Source organism: Eulemur rufifrons, unplaced genomic scaffold (genome assembly GCF_041146395.1).
Source record: "Eulemur rufifrons isolate Redbay unplaced genomic scaffold, OSU_ERuf_1 scaffold_383, whole genome shotgun sequence".
Classification (NCBI taxonomy): Eukaryota; Metazoa; Chordata; class Mammalia; order Primates; family Lemuridae; genus Eulemur; species Eulemur rufifrons.
The window spans coordinates 33,406-54,265 of NW_027183165.1; the positions used below are offsets into that span (position 1 = coordinate 33,406).

Below are 20,860 nucleotides of genomic sequence, written 5' to 3' on the forward strand. Positions count from 1 at the left end.
CCCATTACTTTCCACAGAGGTTGTACCAGTTTGCAGTCTCAGGCAACGAGACATTTTAATATGCCTTGTCAGGAAATGAAAAGGAGAATAACATTTGGTAGTATAAAGTTGTTAAAAAAATAATTATTTCTAAGAAATATGTACACAAATCTTGGTAGCTATAAAGACATATATTATTTTTATTCACATAAAATCAAACATAGTTAAAAATCAGCTGAGATATTATATTCAGCTGTGAATAACAGGACACATTCTAAAATTCCTGATAAAATGACGGTGCTTATTCCCACATGAAAGTTCTGGGTGAGACCGGTCACTACACAATGCAGAAGAGAAACAAGTTCCCATCTAGTTGGTTTTGTTGGTGGCATTATAGCTGTGATGCTGAACCAGAGTCACTACCAGTAAAACAAAGATGCCTCCAATACAAATCACACCTTACGTAAATTCAATCTATTGAGTAGGGGAGTAAGGCATGAGAGAATATTCACAGCTGTGACAGTCTAAATTAGCTTGCTGGTAAAGACATTAATATACCTGAAAGGAAACCAAACTGCAGATTCATTTGTTAGTCTTAAAACAATTTTTTTCCTTTGTTCATTTCAGCTCAATTTCATTTTTTTACCACAAATAAGTCTTTAATGTGAGGTTTCTGGGGACATCTCTGGAAACCTACACCTCTGAGCAAATAAAAGTCAAGTGATTTTGAAGATACTCTTGATTGCCAAGGCAAGGAATCGAGAAACTGGGCTGCAAGCAAGTGTCCACACAACCCATATTAACCTGGCTGTCACCCAGTATGGTGACTAAAATGTGATTAATGCCTTCCTCATGTAAGATGAGCTATTGTTGAATTGCATCATGGAATCAATCATTCAACTCCAACTCTAGCTTTTATTGTCCTATCACAGATCATCTCTTTTCCCAACTGAAAAGTAAACTATGTCATGAGGTCTTTCTCTACTCTTCTCTGCTGTGCTTGAAAGGAACTGGGACAGCCGGGTGCAGTGGCTCACGCCTGTAATCCTAGCACTCTGGGAGGCCAAGGTGGGAGGATTGCTTGAGCTCAGGACTTTGAGACCAGCTTGAGCAAGAATGGGACCCCATCTCTACAAAAAAATAGAAAAATTAGCCAGGTGTCATGGTACACTCTGACAGTCCCAGATACTTGGGAGGCTGAGGCAAGAGGATTGCTTGAGCCTTGGATTTGAGGCTGCAGTGAGCTGTGATTGACACCACTGCACCACTCTACCCAGGGCAACAGAGCAAGACTCTGTCTCCAAAAAAAAAAAAGGAACTGGGCAACTGAATGTTTTCCTAATTCCTTATGTTAACTGGATTTTCTCATATATTAATAGTATGAGTTCTTTCGTGTTTTTGACAGGAACTAGAACGAATGAAGGTTTTTCCACATTCCTTACATTCATAGGGTTTCTCTCCAGTGTGAATTATTTCATGTATTCGAAAGTTTGTTGAAGATGTAAAGGCTTTATCACAATACTTACATTTATAGGGTTTCCCTTCAGTGTGAGCCCTTTCATGTCTACGAAAGGAACTGACATAATGGAAGGCTTTCCCACAGTGCTGACATTCATAGGGTTTCTCTCCAGTGTGCATCCTTTCATGTATTCGAATGTACTTGGAACAGCTGAAGGCTTTCCCACAGTGCTGACACTCATAGGGTTTCTCTCCAGTGTGCGTCCTTTCATGTATCCGAAAGGAAGTGGAACAGCTGAAGGCTTTCCCACATTGCTTGCATTCATAGGGTTTCTCTCCAGTGTGAGTTCTGTCATGCTTTTGTAATGATCGTAGAGAATAAAAGGCTTTCCCACATAGCTGACACTTATAAGGTCTATCTCCAGTGTGTATTCTCATGTGACATTCAAAGCTTACACGATGAGTAAATGCTTTCCCACATTCCTTACATTCATAGGGTTTTTCTCCAGTGTGAGTCATTTCATGACTGCGAAGGGAACTAGGACAGTTGAAGGCTTTCCTACATTCCTTACATCCATACGGCTTCTGTCCTGTGTGAATCCTTTCATGTCTATGAAAGGAACTGTAATGAATGAATTCTTTCCCACATTGCTTACATTGATAGGGCTTCTCTCCAGTGTGAGTTCTTTCATGTGCTCGAACAGAACTGTACCAACCGAAAGCTTTACCACATTGTTTACATTTATATGGTTTCTCTCCAGTGTGAATTATTTCATGTATAAGATATAAACTGAGAGAAGCAAAGTGTTTTCCACAAAACTTACATTTATGAGGTCCGTCTCCACTATGCTTTACCATGTGTCTTCGAAAGTCTATGAGAGAAACGAAGGTTTGTCCACATTCCTTACAATCATAGGGTTTCTCCCCAGTGGGAGGCCCTTCACGTGTTCGAAAGGAGTAGCGATAACTGAAGGCTTTCTCACGTTGCTTATGTGTGTGTGGCTTTTTCCTATATTTCTGATACTCATACGGTTTGTGTCCAGGGTCAGCTCTGATGTGCGTATTCAAAGATGAATGACCAGTGGAGACTTCTCCACACACACTCTTTTCACAAGGTTTTACTCCGGGAGTTTTCTTGTTTAGGATATGATCTGGAACCTGGCCGAAGCTTTCTCCATACTGACTACTTTGTTGATTTTCAATGCGTCTCTTTCCCATAAGACTTCTGTACAGAATGAGAAGCACATTATTACTGGTTTATTTATAAACGATTTTGCATTTGTTAATAAGTGGCACTTGCATTTTTAACATTATCAAGGACAGCATAGGCTTTCTTCTCTTTCTGGATTATCTGAACATGAATGGACAATAAGCTCTGCAAGATGGCCTAGCCATACTTATTATCAAAAAATAATAATCATATGGGGTTGCATAGTATTATCAAATAAATTCAGACATTAAACATCTTTGTCACATTTAAGTATGCATTTTTAGAGAAAATTTTCTGAGAATAAAATAATTTGACCCTGGGGTTATTTGTTTTGTGTGCATGTTTTTAACATTTTCTGATAATCTAAAATTTTCTTTAAAGACATTGCTTTGTCCTGTGAGTGCAAATTACCTTAGATTTCTCCTGGGATTTTTGTACTGATCTTCAATGTTCTGGTCTTTCCATTTTGTCCCTAAATTGCAGACCCAGAAAAAAAGTCATGAATTATTATAAAATTATGAAAAAATTATTAGATTTTATGTTCATGGTACACTGCAACAATGCCTGATTTATTCAAAGTATTTCATGTCATATTCCAAATCACAAAACAGCATTGATAAACAAGAAACTCTTGTTCTCTAATTCACTGAGTGAAGGAGTATCATCACCCTTACCTACAGAGGCCAGGTTCTTCAGGGTTTCCTGCATTACATCTCTGTACAGATTCTTCTGGGAAGGATCCAGCAAAGCCCACTCCTCCAGGGTGAAGTTGACAGCCACATCCTCAAAGGCCACTGAGTCCTGAAACATCCCATATGTGTAGAAGATAGTGGAGACTGACAGCATTGGGGACATATACTCTATTGGTAAGAAGTTTACATGATGGTGGTGACTCTAAGCATTTATTCCATGATTTTCTCAGACTGTTAATCTCTTTCTATACCCGTGTCCTCTCATACTGCAATTCTGGTGCTAGTATATAACTGCTGGGTAAAGCAACAGTGAACAGGAAGTCATGTCTTATTGGTGAATCCAGGGAGAAAGATGTGCTCCCCAGGTCACCCCTAATGCCTCTTTGTACAATGAATCTGCAGCACATGTTATAACAAAGTCTCACTAATTAGCGTGCAGAAAAATGTTAGCATTAGCAATCCTGAGACTGTATTCTTGAAAATGCTAGTTTCTCAAGATTAGGACATAGACATTTAAAAACAAGAAAAGAAAAGAAAAAAAATGCTTGTTACAAAGTTAAACCTTGCTTGGTATTTTGGATGGGACTCTCCTACCCAACTGAGAAGAGTCATAACTTAACTGAGACAGAATCCCATGAGTAGAACCTTTTGTGGGAAACAGTACCGAGGTTAGAAAACCTAAATTTTAATTGATGAATTGCTGAGGGCCAAATGGAGAGAAGGTAAAAATTGCATCAGGCCCAGCCTTAAGATTATCCAGGCATGGTGATGCACACCTGTATTGCCCGCTACTGGGGAGGCTGAGGCAGGAGAATCACTTGAGTCCCAAGAGTTCAAGGCTGCAGTGAGCTATGGTAAAACCACTGCACTCCAGCCTGGGCATCAGAGTGATATTAAGTCTCGTGAAAGAAAAAAAACAAAACAAATAATGTTGAAAAATGTTTGTGCATCAGAGTATAGTATGGACAGAGGGAAAAAGGCAAGCCATGAAAGTGCAGAAAATATTGACAAATCACGTCTCTGGCAAGGTCTTAATGAGAAGAACACATAAATAACACCCATGACAACTACAAAAAAATAAAAATCAAGGATGTCTTATCTTGGAACCAATCACACTGTTCAAAGTGTAACAGTAAGGGTAGCTCCATCTTAATGCTAACTAGTAATTCTTTCTTTTACAAAGCCTAATTGTGTGCTTGCTTAGTAAGTCCAGAAACTGGCCTTGAGCAACTAACTATAGAACCAATGTTGTGGGACTCCTCCCCTCCCCGCTGGAGCAAAATGCTGAGCAGTTAACCTTCAATTCTATTGCGTTAACCACCACAACAAGACATACTGACCTGCACATAGCCAGCCCCTGCCAGGCCTCTGTTCCCTTTATAAGCCCTCTAGTCAGCCTGAGAAACCTGACCCAGCTTTTGCAACATCAGTCCATCATCTTCCCAGGTTGCCAGCTCTTGAATAAAAGGTGCTTTTCCTTTCACCAACCCTCCTCTCATGTTTGGCTTTCGGGTGATGAGCAGCTGATTCTGCACTGGGTTACAAATTTCTGGATCCGCAAAGTGAGACTGTGTGTTTTGGATGGTCGTAGCTCACCTGATTTACTAGGGACAGGGAAGCTGGCTGCAGCAGGGAACAGTCGCCTGTCCGCACCAGCTGCTCATGGCTGCCTGACCTGCAGGATGGGAACCCACGGATGTCCCAGCAGCTCCCAAGAATCTTTTCATCTTGGGCTAATTCTCCTTTCCGTCCCCTTCACAGAATCAGCTGTCTGCAGTGCTTTATTGGTGAAAGGAAACCGACAGACTCAATTTGGAATTTGTAGGGAAGTCGCTCCCATGTATACAACTGGGAACTCCCTTCCCTTCCATTTGGGGTTTTTCCTCAGACTAAGCCACTCTCTGTTCTTATTTCTTTTGGGGTACCCTGTTGGTCGGGGGAATAGTTTTTGGACTTTAACCCGATTTGTGAACCAGTTCATTTGCACTTGTCTGATTTGGTGTTCTCTGGGCTTCTGTTTGAAACTTCTTGTATTTACTGGTGTGCGGCATGTAAATGTGCTATGAGAAAGGTCAAAGTGATGCCAAGTTTTCTAGGACTCCTGCTAGTTACATATTATGGCCTGTTCTTGTGTACACGTTTAAACTGATGGCCACATTATATCAATGAAAATTCAGAGGTCGAGTGATCACTCTGCCACAATACAGTTAAAATGTAGAGTATGGGGCCAGGCGCGGTGGCTCACGCCTGTAATCCTAGCACTCTGGGAGGCCGAGGGGGGAGGATCGCTCGAGCTCAGGAGTTTGAGACCAGCCTGAGCAAGAGCGAGACCCCATCTCTACTAAAAATAGAAAGAAATTAGTCAAAAAACTAAAAACATATATAGAAAAAAATTGGCCGGGCATGGTGGCACATGTCTGTAGTCCCAGCTACTCGGGAGGCTGAGGCAGAAGGATCGCTTGAGCCCAGGAGTCTGAGGTTGCTGTGAGCTAGGCTGACGCCACGGCACTCTAGCCCGGGCAACAGAGCCAGACTCTGTCTCAAAAAAAAAAAAAAAAAAAAAAAAAAAAAGGAGTATGTTATTCTATTTTCTTTTCTACTTTGAATCTACAGTTGCTAAGCTATCAGTGTTGAGATAAAACTGCTAATTCAAGGCTACTTAGAGATTAATATAAACACTGAAAAGCTCATTTGAAACTGAAAATAAAAAAGGGAAAAGAACTTTAGATATATTTATGTGTATGTATATGTATTATATGTGGTGTCTACATAGTACCAAATTGGCTTATAAATAAATGCTTGCTCATAAATTAAGTAAACAAATCTAAATGCTTTTTAAGTTCTTATGACCTTAATAATCTTTAATAAATATAGTTTTAAAATTATTTATTAAAAAAATAAAAATATCTCAAACTGTCAGCATAAAATTTTGCCTGAGTTTAGTGGTCATTTTTATGACTTGTCCCTCCTAGATGTTTTAATATGTCAGGGGTTCATACAAAGGTTACAAAACTATAAACCCAGCCAAAACAAAATGATCTGTGTTTGTACAATTTCTGATAAAACTAATTTAATATTATTGGCATAATGATAACAGCTAAATCTCCTGAGTTATGAACAAAAATATCCATGTCTTTAAGGTGCTTCCTTAGGTAATAATGTAGGCATGGCTAAACAAAAATAAAGGTCAGTAAATTAGAATAAGTAAAACGTCACGTAAGTAGGTTCACAAAAACAGAAACTTATAGTCAAAGGTATTTTGGTCTTGGTCTCTTAATCCTAGTTGTAGATAAAATTTCTTCCATTGACTTTATTGTCTGTGGAAAGATGTACATAAAATCTGGTTCAGACTCACTCTATCATCTGATATTAATAGTACTAGTAGGGATTTAAAGCTGCCCTTAGGAGCTGGGGTTCTGAGAACTGAAATGAAATTGGGAGGCTTTAGTTTTCCCTTTGGTCTTGCTCACTCTTGATTTGTTTTGTGAGTGTAGGTTGCAAGGTTGCTTGATATATGTACATTGTATTGCCACAGCAAAGGCCTTTGTCTTTAAAAATTTGAAAAAAATCCCTGAACTTTTAATTTTTGTATAGTAATAAATTTTAAAATAAACAAAATGGTTATTTTTAGAATCCAAAGAGAATCTCAAAATGGTCTTACTCTTTGAAAGTATTACATGTACTCAAATTTGCATTTAAGTTGGAAAATGTCTTCAGACCAGGTCAGATTATCTTTAAAACAGTTTGATCTTGATCCTATGTAAATCACGTTTTGACTTTCTGTTGTCATGAGATGCTAAGGATTGGTGTTGAAGGGTTTACTCATTCTACAGTTGGGTTATGTCATGTCAATAAATTTTATTTTGGGATGTTGGTATTTGAAATAGAGATAATTAGTTAATATCTAAATAAAATGTGTTGAAAAACTTCTATATTTGTAGAACTTAGAAAACATGTTACGTTATTCAGAATAGCAAGTCTTACTAGAATACTTATGTATGTTTTCTTGGTAGGTTTTTAAAGTTTAAAAGTAGCAATTAAAACTATAATTTGATTGTTTATTGGTCTGTGTTTTGAAATTCTTTTCCTTTTCCCAAATTGTGTTTAGATATTCCATTTGTTTATATATTAAATGACTTCATTGAAGGCACAGTTAATCATATTGTATATCTAATATTCACAGGCTATAAAAATGGTTAACAGCAAAATAACTTGAAATGACAACTAGAATCTACATAAATTGCTAAAATAAATAAATTAGGTAAATATATGTGTGATAAATGCTTATGACAGACAATTCAAGATTTCTTGCTTCCTGGGTTTTTGTTAAGGTTTATATTACTCAGAGTTAAAATTCCTGGTTAATGTGCATGCTTTTATACATACAATGAGCCAAAAATAATTACATAAGATATACTTTTTATAAAGAAAAAGATGTTCTTTATTTAAAAGAATAATTTTGTCTAATTTGAAGGTTATTTAAAGGTTGATTCAAAATACAGATTTAGAAAGAAAATAAAAACAAGATAAAAAGGAACCAGTGAAGCAGGAAAAAGATGTGTAGAAATTTATGGATATAAAAATTTATTTTTGGTAAAAAAGGTTAAATAGAAAAGAGAATAATCACATATGAGAAAGGATCTTGCCTAACCATTTTTTTCCTAAAATAAAATGGTTATTTAAGAAAGGGAAAATTGGATGGTCTGTGTAAGTTATCATAAGGCTCATAAAAAATTCATAATTTGGCCGGGCATGGTGGCTCACGCCTGTAATCCTAGTACTCTGGGAGGCCGAGGCAGGAGGATCATTTGAGCTCAGGCATTGCAGACCAGCCTGAGCAAGAGTGAGACCCCGTCTCTACTAAAAATAGAAAGAAATTAACCGGACAACTAAACATCTATATAGAAAAAAATTAGCCGGGCATGGTGGCGCATGCCAGTAGTCCCAGCTATTCCGGAGGCTGTGGCAAAAGGATTGCTGGAGCCCAGGAGTTTGAGGTTGCTGTGAGCTGGGCTGACGCCACGGCACTCTAGCCCCAGCAACAGAGCCAGACTCTGTCTCAGAAAAAACCAGAAAATCATAAACTGTATATGTGATCTAGTTGGCTATAGGTAAAAAGGAAATTTTTTGGTTAAAACAACAAGGTTTTCTTAAAATACTGATTTGCTTCTAATAATATTGCAAAAAAAGTTTGATTCTAATTCTATAAACTGCTGCTTTTGAAACTTCTCAAGATTTATATCCCAGAAGTTCAACTTATGCCATGTCTCACTGCTTTCAGCTTTTTCTCCCCTTGAGAAGGCTGAAGGTGAAATGTTAATTCTCACCTTCAACTTTTCATTGGTTCCTGTTTCTCCTCTGGTTCTAAGTCTGTTGTTGTGGCCTGACCCAAAAATGTTTTACTTTAAAGGTTTAGAAAAGCAGTGTTTTTCTCCAGCACAACGTAATTCTATACTTGGCTTTTCTTGGTATGTCTGAATTATTTAATATGGTCACAGAAAGCTTTTTGGTCTGTTACTAAGAGTCTCATATCCCCCTTCTCAAGGTACTAGTTTTCTAGTTTCTTATTTCCTTTAGAACATAATGTTGACTCATCACCCTGGACACAGTATTCTTATGTCTGATTAATTCAAGTACCCTTTTCACCAGGTTTGACTTCCAAGTTTCCTGTAAGAAAAAAAAAAAAAAAATCACACTGCAGAAGGTTTCTCTTTACCTTTTGGTAACTGGCCTAAGAAACAAAGACTATGTTTTAGAATAATCCCTATGTTATCTTCTTCTTTTTTTTTTTTTTTTCTTTTTTTGAGACAAGGTCTCGCTCTGCCACCCAGTCTAGAGTATAGTGGCATCATCATACCTCACTGCAACCTCAAGCTCCTGGGCTCAAGCGATCCTCCTGCCTCAGCCTCCCAAATAGCTGGGACTACAGGCATGCATCAACACATCTGGCTAATTTTTCTATTTTTTGTAGAGATGGGGTCTTACTCTTGCTCAGGCTGGTCTCTCTCCGGCCTCGGCTTCCCAGGGTGCTAGGATTACAGGCGTGAGCCATCTTGCCTGGCCTCTTATCTTATCTTCATTAGGTTTTTGATTACTTGTAGAAATTTGAGCTTTAAAAAGTGATGGTTTTTAAATCCCTGTAATTTTCTGCATTGCCTTTAAAGTCTTGATTATCACTCTTGGTTAAGTGAATTACTGCTATTTTACAATGACCTGTGATTCTGTTTTGATCAGATGTTTTCAGCCTTTTAACATCTTTGACAAACCAAGATCAAATCAAAGCTATATCAAATATGTTAACTAACCCTTGTGCTATTAAGTCACAGGGCTGTGGCTCCTGGGTATCTAACATCAAACTCAAGTTAACTAAAGCCTCATTTTCAGACTGAAGAGAAGACAACAATCCAAATGAACTGCTTTCATGAGGCAAAGAACCAGGCCTATGTTCAGTGACATTAGGACTCATTTAATAATTTATTTTCTTTCCTTCCTTCCTTCCTTCCTTCCTTTTTTTTTTTTTTTTTTGAGACAGAGTCTTGCTCTGTTGCCCTGGCTAGATTGAGTGCCGTGGCGTCAGCCTAGCTCACAGCAACCTCAAACTCCTGGGCTTAAGCGATCCTACTGCCTCAGCCTCCCGAGTAGCTGGGACTACAGGCATGCACCACCATGCCCCGCTAATTTTTTCTCTATATATATTTTTTAGTTGGCCAGATAATTTTTTTCTATTTTTAGTAGAGACGGGGTCTTGCTGTTGCTCAGGCTGGTCTCGAACTCCTGACCTCGAGCGATCCTCCCGCCTCGGCCTCCCAGAGTGCTAGGATTACAGGCGTGAGCCACTGCATCCGGCCTAATAATTTTGTTTCTGTCTAAACATTGGTCAACATCACAAATTATTACGTACAAGTATTTTACACATTGTAGCTTCAGGTAGATACTCAAGTGCTTTCCTCTCATGAAAAATATTCAGATAGACAAATGATAAAAATTTTAAAATACAGCCATTTACTGCTCTTTGAAAATATGATAAACAATACTGCAATTGTTTCAAATGTAGCATGGGGGACACATAGTTGACAATGATGACAATTGGAGAGAAGAAGTTGGCATCTTGGAATGTGAGGATTGGAACCAGAATTTTAGGGATTTCGGCTGGGCACGGTGGGTCATGCCTGTAATCCTAGCACTCTGGGAGGCCGAGGCGGGAGGATCGCTTGAGGCCAGGAGTTCGAGACCAGCCTGAGCAAGAGCGAGATCCCGTCTCTACTAAAAAATAGAAAGAAATTATCTGGACAACTAAAAATATATATAGAAAAAATTAGCTGGGCATGGTGGCGCATGCCTGCAGTCCCATCTCCTTGGGAGGCTCAGGCAGAAGGATTGCTTGAGCCCAAGAGTTTGAGGTTGCCGTGAGCTAGGCTGACGCCACGGCACTCTAGTCCGGGCAACAGAGCCAGACTCTGTCTCCAAAAAAATAAAATAAATTAATTAATTAACTAATTTAGGGATTTATTGTCAGCCCTGGGAAGAACTAGGCTGGGGTTCAAGGACTCCCTCCTTGACCAAATCTGAGTCAGCCTCCTCAGCACTTTGGATGCCAAGGTGAGAGGATTGCTTGAAGCTAGGAGTTTGAGACCAGCCTGAGCAACACAGTGAGACCCCACCTAGACAAAAAATAGAAAAATTAGCTGGGCGTGGTGGCACACACCTGTAGTTCCAGCTCCTCGGGAGACGTAGGCAGGAGGATCGCTTGACTCAGGAGTTCGAGGCTGCAGTGAGGTATGTTAATGCCACTGCACTTTAGCCTGGGCAACAGAGCAAGACTCTGTCAGCAAAACAAACAAACAAAATAGAAGATCATCCTAATAGATGTAGAAAAGGAGGTAAAAAAGGTGACAAATCTCAACAGCCTTTTGTGACTGGAATACTCAAGAAACTAAGAAATACAAGGGAACTTCCTCAATCGATCATAAAGCACGCATAAAAAATGTAAAGTTACCATCGCACTTGAAGGTGGAAGACTAGCACTTTCTCCCAAAGATGAGACATAAGACAAGGATGTCTCCTCTTACTTCTTCTATTCAACTTGGGAAGGGAATTTCTACTAGTTCAACCAGGCCAGAAAATAAAAACCTTCCAGACTTATAGGGCATACACATATGGCACCCAACAGACAAATAGGCTTTGTCACTGCACATATAGATATATAAACAGAGACAGAGAAACACAAAAGACCCAATCTGGTCACTTAAGAAAACAGGCTGACTACAAGACTTCCTATCTGGTATTTTGAAAAGAATGCACAAATAGATCAATAGAACACAATGGAGAATGCAGAAATAATCCCACACACATATAGTAATCTCATCATTCACAAAGGAGCCAAGGTGATTCAATGGAGATAGTGTAGTCTTTTCAACAAATGGTAACAGAACAGCTTGACTAACGTGTAAAGAAATGAATTAAGAGGCCGGGCGCGGTAGCTCACGCCTGTAATCCTAGCACTCTGGGAGGCCGAGGAGGGTGGATCGCTCGAGGTCAGGAGTTCAAGACCAGCCTGAACCAAGAGCAAGACCCCGTCTCTACTAAAAATAGAAAGAAATTATCTGGCCAACTAAAATATATATAGAAAAAAATTAGCCAGGCATGGTGGCGCATGCCTGTAGTCCCAGCTACTCGGGAGGTTGAGGCAGTAGGATCGCTTAAGCCCAGGAGTTTGAGGTTGCTGTGAGCTAGGCTGATGCCACGGCACTCACTCTAGCCCGGGCAACAAAGCAAGACTATGTCTCAAAAAAAAAAAAAAAAGAAAGAAAGAAAGAAATGAATTAAGCATAGACTTAACTTTCTTTAGCTAAACTAAAAAAAAAAAAATGGATCATTAACCTAGATAGGAAATGCAAAATTCAAAACTTCTAGAGGATAACACAGGTGAAAATCAAGACCACCTTGGACTTGGCAAGAAAGAAGATTTCACACATAACACCAACAGCAAGATCTGTGCATGAGAAAATGGATAAATTGGACTTCAGTCAAATTGAAACTGTTTTGCAAAAGACACTGTTAACAGAATGAAAGATAGGCTGGAGACTGGGACAAAATATCTGCAAAACATCTATCTGATAAAGGACTACTACTGAAAATATACAAAGAACTCCTAAAACTCAAGAAAACAACCAACCAGTTAAAAAGAAAACAAAAGCTCTGGAAATACACCTCAGCTAAGACGACATACATACAGAAAACAAACATATAACAGGAGGCTCTACATCACATGTCACTAGAAAAGAGCAAATGAAAATCATAATGAGGTATCACCAAATACCTGGTACAGTGGCTAAAATCTAAAACACTGACCCCACCCAACACTGGGGGAAACGTGAAGCGACAGGGACTCTCATTGACGGCTGATGTGAATGGAAAACATTACAGGGACTTGGGAAGACAGGCTGACATGCTTAGGAAGGTGTGCATGGTCTTAACAGGATTCAGCAATCACACGCCTAGGTATTGTCCCACATGAGTTTAAAACCGATGTCCCCACAAAAGTCTTCACATGAATACTTTTAGCAGTCTCATCCATAACTGTCAAAAACGAGAATCAATCAAGATAAGCCTTTCTTCTTCAGTTTGTTTTTTAATTAAGAGACAGGGTGTCTCCATATATCACTTGCAGTGGCCTCAAAATCATGGCCTTAAGCAATCCTCCCTGAGTAGCTGGGACTAGAAGTAGGAGTCACCACACCCAGGTCAATATTCATAAGAGATTAGATAAACTGTGGTACACCCACCCAGTGGAATATTATTCAGGGATGAAGAGAAATGAGCTATTAAGCCATAAGGCCACGGAGAAACTTTAAACATATATTGTTACCTGAAAGAAGCAAGTCTGAAATGGCTACTTACAGAAAAGCAAAACTCCAGAGGCAGTAACAAGTGTCAACCAGGGAAGGCGGAGTGGAGGATTAGAGGGAGTGGAGGGTGATGACTCGGTGGAGTACAGGGGAATTTGGGGCAGTGAAAGTCTTCGTGTAAGACCCTGGGGACGGACACATGACACACGTACTTGTCAAAACCTACAGAATTATAGATCACCCAGAGTGAACCCTAATGTAAAAGACTGGCTTTAGTTAATAATGTAGTATTAGTTCAAGAATTCTCACCATCATCAAAAATGTAATATATTGCTTCGCCAGCTATCTCACACACTGCAGAAAGTCAAGATGTTAAAAAAAAAAAAATAGGGAAAACTACGAGCTGGGAAGGACAAGGTGGAAACTCTGCTCAATTTTTGGGTCAAATCCCCCCTGCTCTAAATAATAAGGTCTATTCAATAAAAAAGTGAATTAACTACCATTCTATGGAAGATGCATCGCTGAGAAAAAAAAAAACCACAAAAAACCAAACTGACATACAATATCACACATATCATTTGCATAAAAAATACACAAAAACAAAATACACTGACATAAGCATGTATACACAGTTTGTAAAACTAAGAAGAAAAGTGAGGAAATTATCTTTCACAATCCTGGTTCCAGCAATATTTCTGTTCATTGTGCAATTGTTTTATGCATTTTCTCCGTATGTAATGTTTTTAGAAAGTTTCTAGAATGCAAACCCTATACATAAATTAAATCTCAGTGCATTTCGAATGACTAGTAACATATTGAATCATTTTTAAAAGATAACATAGCCTATTAAGGTAATTTCTAAGGTAATTTCTAAAACTAATTTTCTTAAAGTCCCAAAAAGGGCAGTGAAAGGATATAAAATGATTATAATGCAAGAAGTATATGTGGAAAGACATCAATGCAATGAAGGGAACGATGTCATATGTCCTTAGAAAGGAGACTGCATAGCCCCTGATAACCTCTGTGAGATAGATCTAGTGTTATATTAAATTCCATAAAATCCACAAACAGGTTTCTCTTGTTTTTCATTGAAATGAAGCAAAACTACTCCAGGTGTTGTGGGCCTGTTGTCCCAGCTACTCAGCAAGGTGAGGTGAGAGCTCATGAGGCTGGGAGTTCAAGGCCAGCCTGAGCAATATAGCCAGATCCCAGCTCTAAAAAAATTTAAAGATAAGAAGTCTCCCTGAAAGCCATATTGCAAATATGCACAACCAAATCCCCTGCAGCTCGGTCAGGGTAAAGCTACAGGTTATAGCAACTCTCCTAAGAGAGACGACAAGACAAGCCAAATCACAAAAAAGGAAACCATCTGTGTAAGAAAAAAGCAGAACACTTCTAAAAGTTACAAGCAAATTGTGTGAGTTCACAGTCGGGAATGTTTTTGTCTCTAAGAAAGTAAAGTAGGCCCCAATAGAAAATATTGACAAATTCAACTTCATTAAAATTAAGAAGAGGCCGTCAAGCAGCTCAGGCAGGCAGCCTGCATCACCCCTGTTCACAGGGGACCCCACACTCCCACAGGTCAGCACATTCCCAAACTTGGGACCCCCCGACCCTGCAAATGGAGCCCAGGGTGGCTCACACCAAGGCAGTGCCTGAGGCTGAGCAGCCAGAAAACTGAATTGTAGGCAAAAAAGACAATCTGTAACTAATTAAACTTCTGTACTTCATAAACCAGCCTTGTATACAAAACGTTGTAATCCTGGTTTTTTGGCTATAGAAGCAAGAACTTAACTTTTAACTTCGGACCACTGAGCCCATATCTCTGGAATCTGTGTTTTCTGGAATACCTGTTCCCAGCTTTTCGCCTGAATAAACTCTTTTAAAGTGGACTCTAATCCTTTTGCTTATTTCGGCTTCACAAGTCCAAATAAAGCGACTACATAACTGTCACCAATGGAGTACTTAATCTGGGTTGGCGCCTTCTGCAGGTTATCAAAGCCTGCCTTCAACCTGTAAGCTAAAAATAAATCTAAACCCTCCAAGGGACTGAACAGACCACCCCTTGGCCAAGGGAACCCCAGAAAAACCTTAAAATTGAGTTTGTATCCTTGATGGGAAGGGAGGTCAGACATGCCTTTTTATACCCCTTTCTTCTCGAGTTTAGACACAACTAACCAACTTTAACATTAAAATAGAGATCACAAGACTGACAAAACACAGGCTTTGTGTGGCAATAAGATACCAAGTTATAAACAAGACTTAAGGCCAAGCAAGGCAAGGGTTAAGTCAGCCTTACAGGCCATAGAACCTAGTTAAACAGGTCTCTTTTTGCTGGAAGGGTATCACATGACAGATAATAGACCCCAGTATCTTAAGCATTCCTTCCCAGTGACTCTAAATTTTTAGACAAAGGTTAACACCACTCAACCAATTGCCAAGTAAAGATCCCTAAACTGACCCTGATTTCTAAGCCTCTTCCCCCCAACTCTCACAGCGCCCTTAGAAATGTCCCGCCTTTTGAGGCCAAACCAAAGTATGCAAGTATTGATTTAGGATTTTACCTCCAATTCCTGTTTTCTTGAAATGTATGAAACCAAACTGTAATCCCAACGGCTCGGGACCACTTACCCAAGGCTTGCTAGGTTTGTTTCATTCATATTGGGATCAGAATAAACTTTTTTTTTTTTTTTTTTTTTTTGAGACAGAGTCTGGCTCTGTTGCCCGGGTGCCATGGCGTCAGCCTAGCTCACAGCAACCTCAAACTCCTGAGCTCAAGGGATCCTCCTGCCTCAGCCTCCCGAGTAGCTGGGACTACAGGCATGCGCCACCATGCCCGGCTAATTTTTTCTATATATATTTTTAGTTGTCCATATGATTTCTTTCTATTTTTAGTAGAGACGGGGTCTCGCTCTTGCTCAGGCTGGTCTCGAACTCCTGAGCTCAAACGATCCTCCCACCTCGGCCTCCCAGAGTGCTAGGATTACAGGCGTGAGCCACCGCACCCGGCCCAGAATAAACTTTTTAAAATTATTTCAGAGAGGTTGCTTTTTTCCGTTAACCAATCACAAACCATGACTGGGTGTTTCTCATTCACGAATCACTCTTTAATTTTTAGAAGGGCCTCAGTTTAATTTTTAACAGCAGAAAGGGACTTGGGACCCCACAGGCCGCAGCCCCGCCCACGCGTGACCCCTACACACACGCGACCGCCCCACGGGGAGTCGGGACCCTCCCCCGACAACCCTCCAGCCGCCACCGCACATCTGGGGACACGCAGGGCTGCAGGCGGAGCCGCCCAGAGAGGTGGCCGAGGTCGCCTCGCAGACAGGACGCCCGGGGCCCGGCTGCCGGCCCAGCCCCACCCCGCTGGCCGGAGGGAACCAGGGCTGAGCTGCGCCAGCGGCGACTCGGGTCCGCAGACTCGGGAGCGGACCGCGGGGAGGCCCAGGTCCCGCCACAGCCGGTTCGGCCGGTTCCCACCAGCCCCTCTCCACAGTCCCGGGACATCGGACCCAGCACACTCACCATTTCCCGGCTTCTGGGTGTCCCGGGGTCCTTTCTAGGATCCCGCGACCAGTGCGCGACAGAAGCCGTGGCGGAGGAATCTGGGGCCTCTCGGAGCGACGAACACGGCCCCGCCAGCGCGGCGGGAGTCACCCACCCAGGACTGGAGAGAGGCTGAAGGTCGCAGCCTCCTTCCCGCGACCAGTTTGAACTGACAGTGCACAGGCCCCGCCCCAGCACCCCTGATTGGATATTGCTCCAGGCCCCGCCCCCTTGAGCCTGAGTGACAGGGGAAGCGATGGGAGCGTGGACGCCCGGAGCCAGGCAGACGGGTTCTACCCACAGCTTCTGGGGCTCCGCTCCCTCCCAGCCCGGTCAGCGTAGATCTGGATTTCAGCCCTAGCTGAGCCAGCTCGCTAGAAGGAGCACTGGCGTCTAACTCACTCAAGGGGCTGTCCCTGTTCCTTCTTCCTGGAGAGCCTAACAAGTGTGTGCAGGGAATTCCAGACTCGGTGTCCACTGCAGCGATCCGGTTGCCTCAGAGGAGGGGAGCCCAGACCAGGCCAGGCCACACTGGAACAGGACAGAGGGCCTGATGTCCTCCAGGTGTTGGGAATTTGTGATAAAGCATGACATACCCCTCTAACCCCTCCTTGCAACGTGAAAACGCTCCCTCCAAGTCCTTCATTTTCGCCAGCAGGAAACTTTCATCTTGTGTAAGTTTAAGGTTCTGACCTAAATAAATTGTCCAATCCATAAATGATTTCTCCAGGAGACACTCCAAACTGTTCTTTCTTTGAGCCTGACCTTCCCAGATTTCCTCCATACATAGAAATTACAGCCTGACTGCAGCGACCCTGTGCCTGCCACAACCAAGACACTGTCCCGGTTCTCAGAATCCACACTCCTGTGATTTTTCTGAGCAGATGGAGGAGGCCCCTTGCAGGGAGGGCAGGCTGCCCGAGAAGCCCGAGGGGAGCCCCATGTCCCTCCCTTTGCAGCCTCCAGACTGGCCTCAGCTTGGAGCCACTGGCCTCAGGCTCTGCTGCCCAGCACGGTTCTCACCTGCTTCTCACCAACATGGATCAGTTAAACGGGACAAAGACCCGCAATCCCAGTGTCTGAATAAGACACCAGCAGGGCCCCTGATTTCTTCTTGTATTTGTGTATAAAGTAGAGAAGGAAAATTTTAAGATAATCTAACTGCATGAAAAGACTTCCAGATTGTGGTGGCGGGTGAGGAACCCTACGCGGGACACATTGGCACCGTGGGGCCGGCTTGGGGTGTGGGGAGGGGGCGCAGAGCAGGATAGGGGCAGAGTCGGCTAGATCAGACGACAAGCTGGGCCCAGCGGCAGAACCGGTTCTACTTCCCAGCCTAGAGGGAGCGGAGGTGGGGGCTCCGCGTGGAGCCGGGGCTGGGGCAGGGGCTGCGGTGCGCTGGGGCCTAGGGCTGGGGAGCTGATATGGGCCAGGGGCTGCGGGTTAGGGCTCAGGACTGAGAAAGCAGAGATTGGAGGGGGCCAGGTCAGAGGGAAGGAAGGTGCATTTTGGGGGACGGGAGTGGATACGTGGGGGCAGGGGCGTGCCCAGGCGCGGGGTGAAGTTCAAAGCCTGGTGGGTCTGGTTTGGTACAACATTTTCTACATAAGGCTGCTGTATAAGTTACAACAATTTAGTTAACAGTTTGTTTTCTTTTCCCTGCTGCTTATTTTCTTTTCTTTAAAGCTGGTTTTATTTCCTTTGCAATTTACAAGAGTGTATTCAACATTCCATTTTAAGACAATGCAAGTCTTTGTGTGAGGAAGAGAAGAGGGAAGTTAATCTATAAAGATCAGCAGTGAACAAGAATTGGTCTCCGCTGTCTGGCTTTAGTCATTTATAGCATTTTACAAAACTGTAAGCAGGGAAGAAGGCTAATCTCTAGCCAGGGAACCCAAGGTTAGGGCCCTCTAGGTTACAGCTGTCAGTCACTGACTCGGACCCCCTAGTCCCATTGATTTAAGACTCAAAATATGAATGATTTAGAGTTCCAAGAGCTTAGATTTTGAATTACTCACTTTCACAGCCCCTAACAGTCTTCAGGTCGCATTTCCTTCTGTCTTTTTCTTCAAGATGGAGGGATCCCTGGGCCAGGACCTAACTGCAAACCCCACCCCCGCACCATACACACAGAAGAGTTTGTGACCCTGTCCTGTTTGGAAAACCCATCCTGCTCTCTTCCCACTTGCTGTGTAATTAGGGGTGCGTCATCTCCGTGCTTGCCACAGATTCTCCTTCCTCCCTCTGGGGTTGAGTAGAAAACACATCTGACCTATTCATGTTTTTCTGTGAAACAAGCAACAGCAAATAGCTGTTTCGGTTTCTAGGCATTAGGCTTACACAGGGAGATCAGAGGCCTGTGGGGGGAATATTTTCTAACAAATCACAGGTTATTGAATTACCTGAAAGAAACTGCTTTCCTACTTGAGAAAATTTAAGGTGTTTCTGTTTAAATTCTTCCGTCCTCCAGCAATCTAATGCTTCTTGTAATATTTATGACCTTAGTAGTTACCCTGCTGTTCTTTAGTTAATGCTTAATGAATAGTGTAGCACTTTAGCTCCTTTAGCAAGGGAAGTTAAATTTTGAGACTTTTCTTTTTCAAAGGATACTGTCATTACCAATTCACAATGACAAAAATATTTTGAAAGGTTAATTTTATGCTGTCCACCTATCTATATACCCTTGTAATAAAACAGTTTTGACTGAAGAAAAAGAAACAGCCTCCTACCTAACATAGTGGGAAAGAAAGGGGAGAAAGCTATCTGCTTCCAGCCAGTGTGCAAAGCCCCAAGACCCAGAGGCCTCTCCTTTCTGTACTGGGCTTTGCTCTGCAGCCTTGAGTTAATTTCAGTTAATTTCACCCATGTTGCTTTGTCTTGGGGGAGGGAGTGTTGAGTTTAGGCCATTGTGACCTGACTGTTCTGCAACTAACACATGACGAGTGCTGGCCCTGGGCTGAGAACTGCTGCAGCAGAGATAAACCTGTCCGTGCCCCCACCTGATGTGTACACAGTGAGGTCACAGGTTCAAGTGTTGTCTGAGAACTGTGCATTCCCTCCATCTCCCATGCTTCTTAGTGCCATTTTCTTGCTTTTCCTGACTGGGGCTACCATTGGAGGAGGCCAGACAGAAAGGTTCCTCTTTTTTGAGTGAGGAACACTGCAGAGCTCATTGGCACACATTTTTCAGGAGAATTGGGGACGCCAGTGGTGTTGTGCCTGCCTCTTTGGGTAGCCTGTACTGCACTGTGGAAGAATCATGTTTGGGAGATTAAGCCATGATGTTTGTGTCATGTTAAGGAAGAAGAGTCCAAGGGGGGGGGGGTTTCTATGGTCACTTGAACTATCATATTTAATTTTTTTTATAGAGATGGGATACTCATGCAATGACTTTTGTGTGTTAACGAATACCACTACAAACCTGTGCAGGATTAAGATAGGGAACCGAGGACCAAGTACCTGTTTAATGGTGACTTCCTGCTCAATAATCATTGCACAACAATAAAGTCATAAATTTTTCCTGTCTGTGCAAGCCTGTGGGAAAAAACAACTTTTCTTTTAATATTTATTTTAATTATAATGAAAGGAGATGACTTGCTCATTTCACCATATCTGCCTTTCTGTTAGGGAGAAGTTTGCCCAAAAAAGGAACATTAAAAAATCATTTAATGATTGGGGGTTACTAATGAGAGGAAGATAAGAACAAACTAGAAGTCCTATCATATGCATCTGAGAGAAATACACAAATAATATTTAGGTACTATTAGTTGTGTAAAAACTTAGCCGGGTGTGGTGCTGCCCAGCTGTTGTCCCACCTACTCAGGAGGGTGAGGCAGGAGGATTGCTTTAGCCCTAAACATAGGAGCCAACCTGGGCAACAGAGGGAGAACTTGTGTGCTTAAAAAAATTAAATTAAATTAAATAAATAAAATTTGAGGCTTTGAGGCTGGAAGTTTCTATTTTAGGACATTAAAGAAAATTTTCTATTAAAAGAGATCAGGCCAGGTGTGGCCTGCAATCCTAGCACTCTGGGAGGGCGAGGGAGGAGGATCACTTGAGGTCAGGAGTTCAAGACAAGCCTGAGCAAGAGCAAGACCCTCTCTCTACTAAAAATAGAAAAATTA

General features: G+C 41.9%; 1 protein-coding gene across 2 annotated transcripts; it reads right to left on the reverse strand.

The window, feature by feature from the left end:
* Positions 1-285: 285 nt before the first annotated feature.
* On the reverse strand, positions 286-16,821 carry LOC138380347 (zinc finger protein 491-like). Of its 2 annotated transcripts, XM_069464960.1 has the most exons (4): positions 16,716-16,821; positions 3,322-3,448; positions 3,059-3,119; positions 286-2,662 (listed from the first exon to the last, which is right to left on the reverse strand). In XM_069464960.1, exons 1-4 carry the CDS (start codon positions 16,716-16,718, stop codon positions 1,345-1,347), a joined length of 1,509 nt encoding a protein of 502 aa, XP_069321061.1. In that variant the 5' UTR covers positions 16,719-16,821; the 3' UTR covers positions 286-1,344. The 2 variants fall into 2 exon arrangements, with proteins under 2 accessions (XP_069321061.1, XP_069321059.1); XM_069464958.1 differs by lacking the exon at positions 16,716-16,821 and having other exon boundaries at positions 3,322-3,617.
* Positions 16,822-20,860: the final 4,039 nt, after the last annotated feature.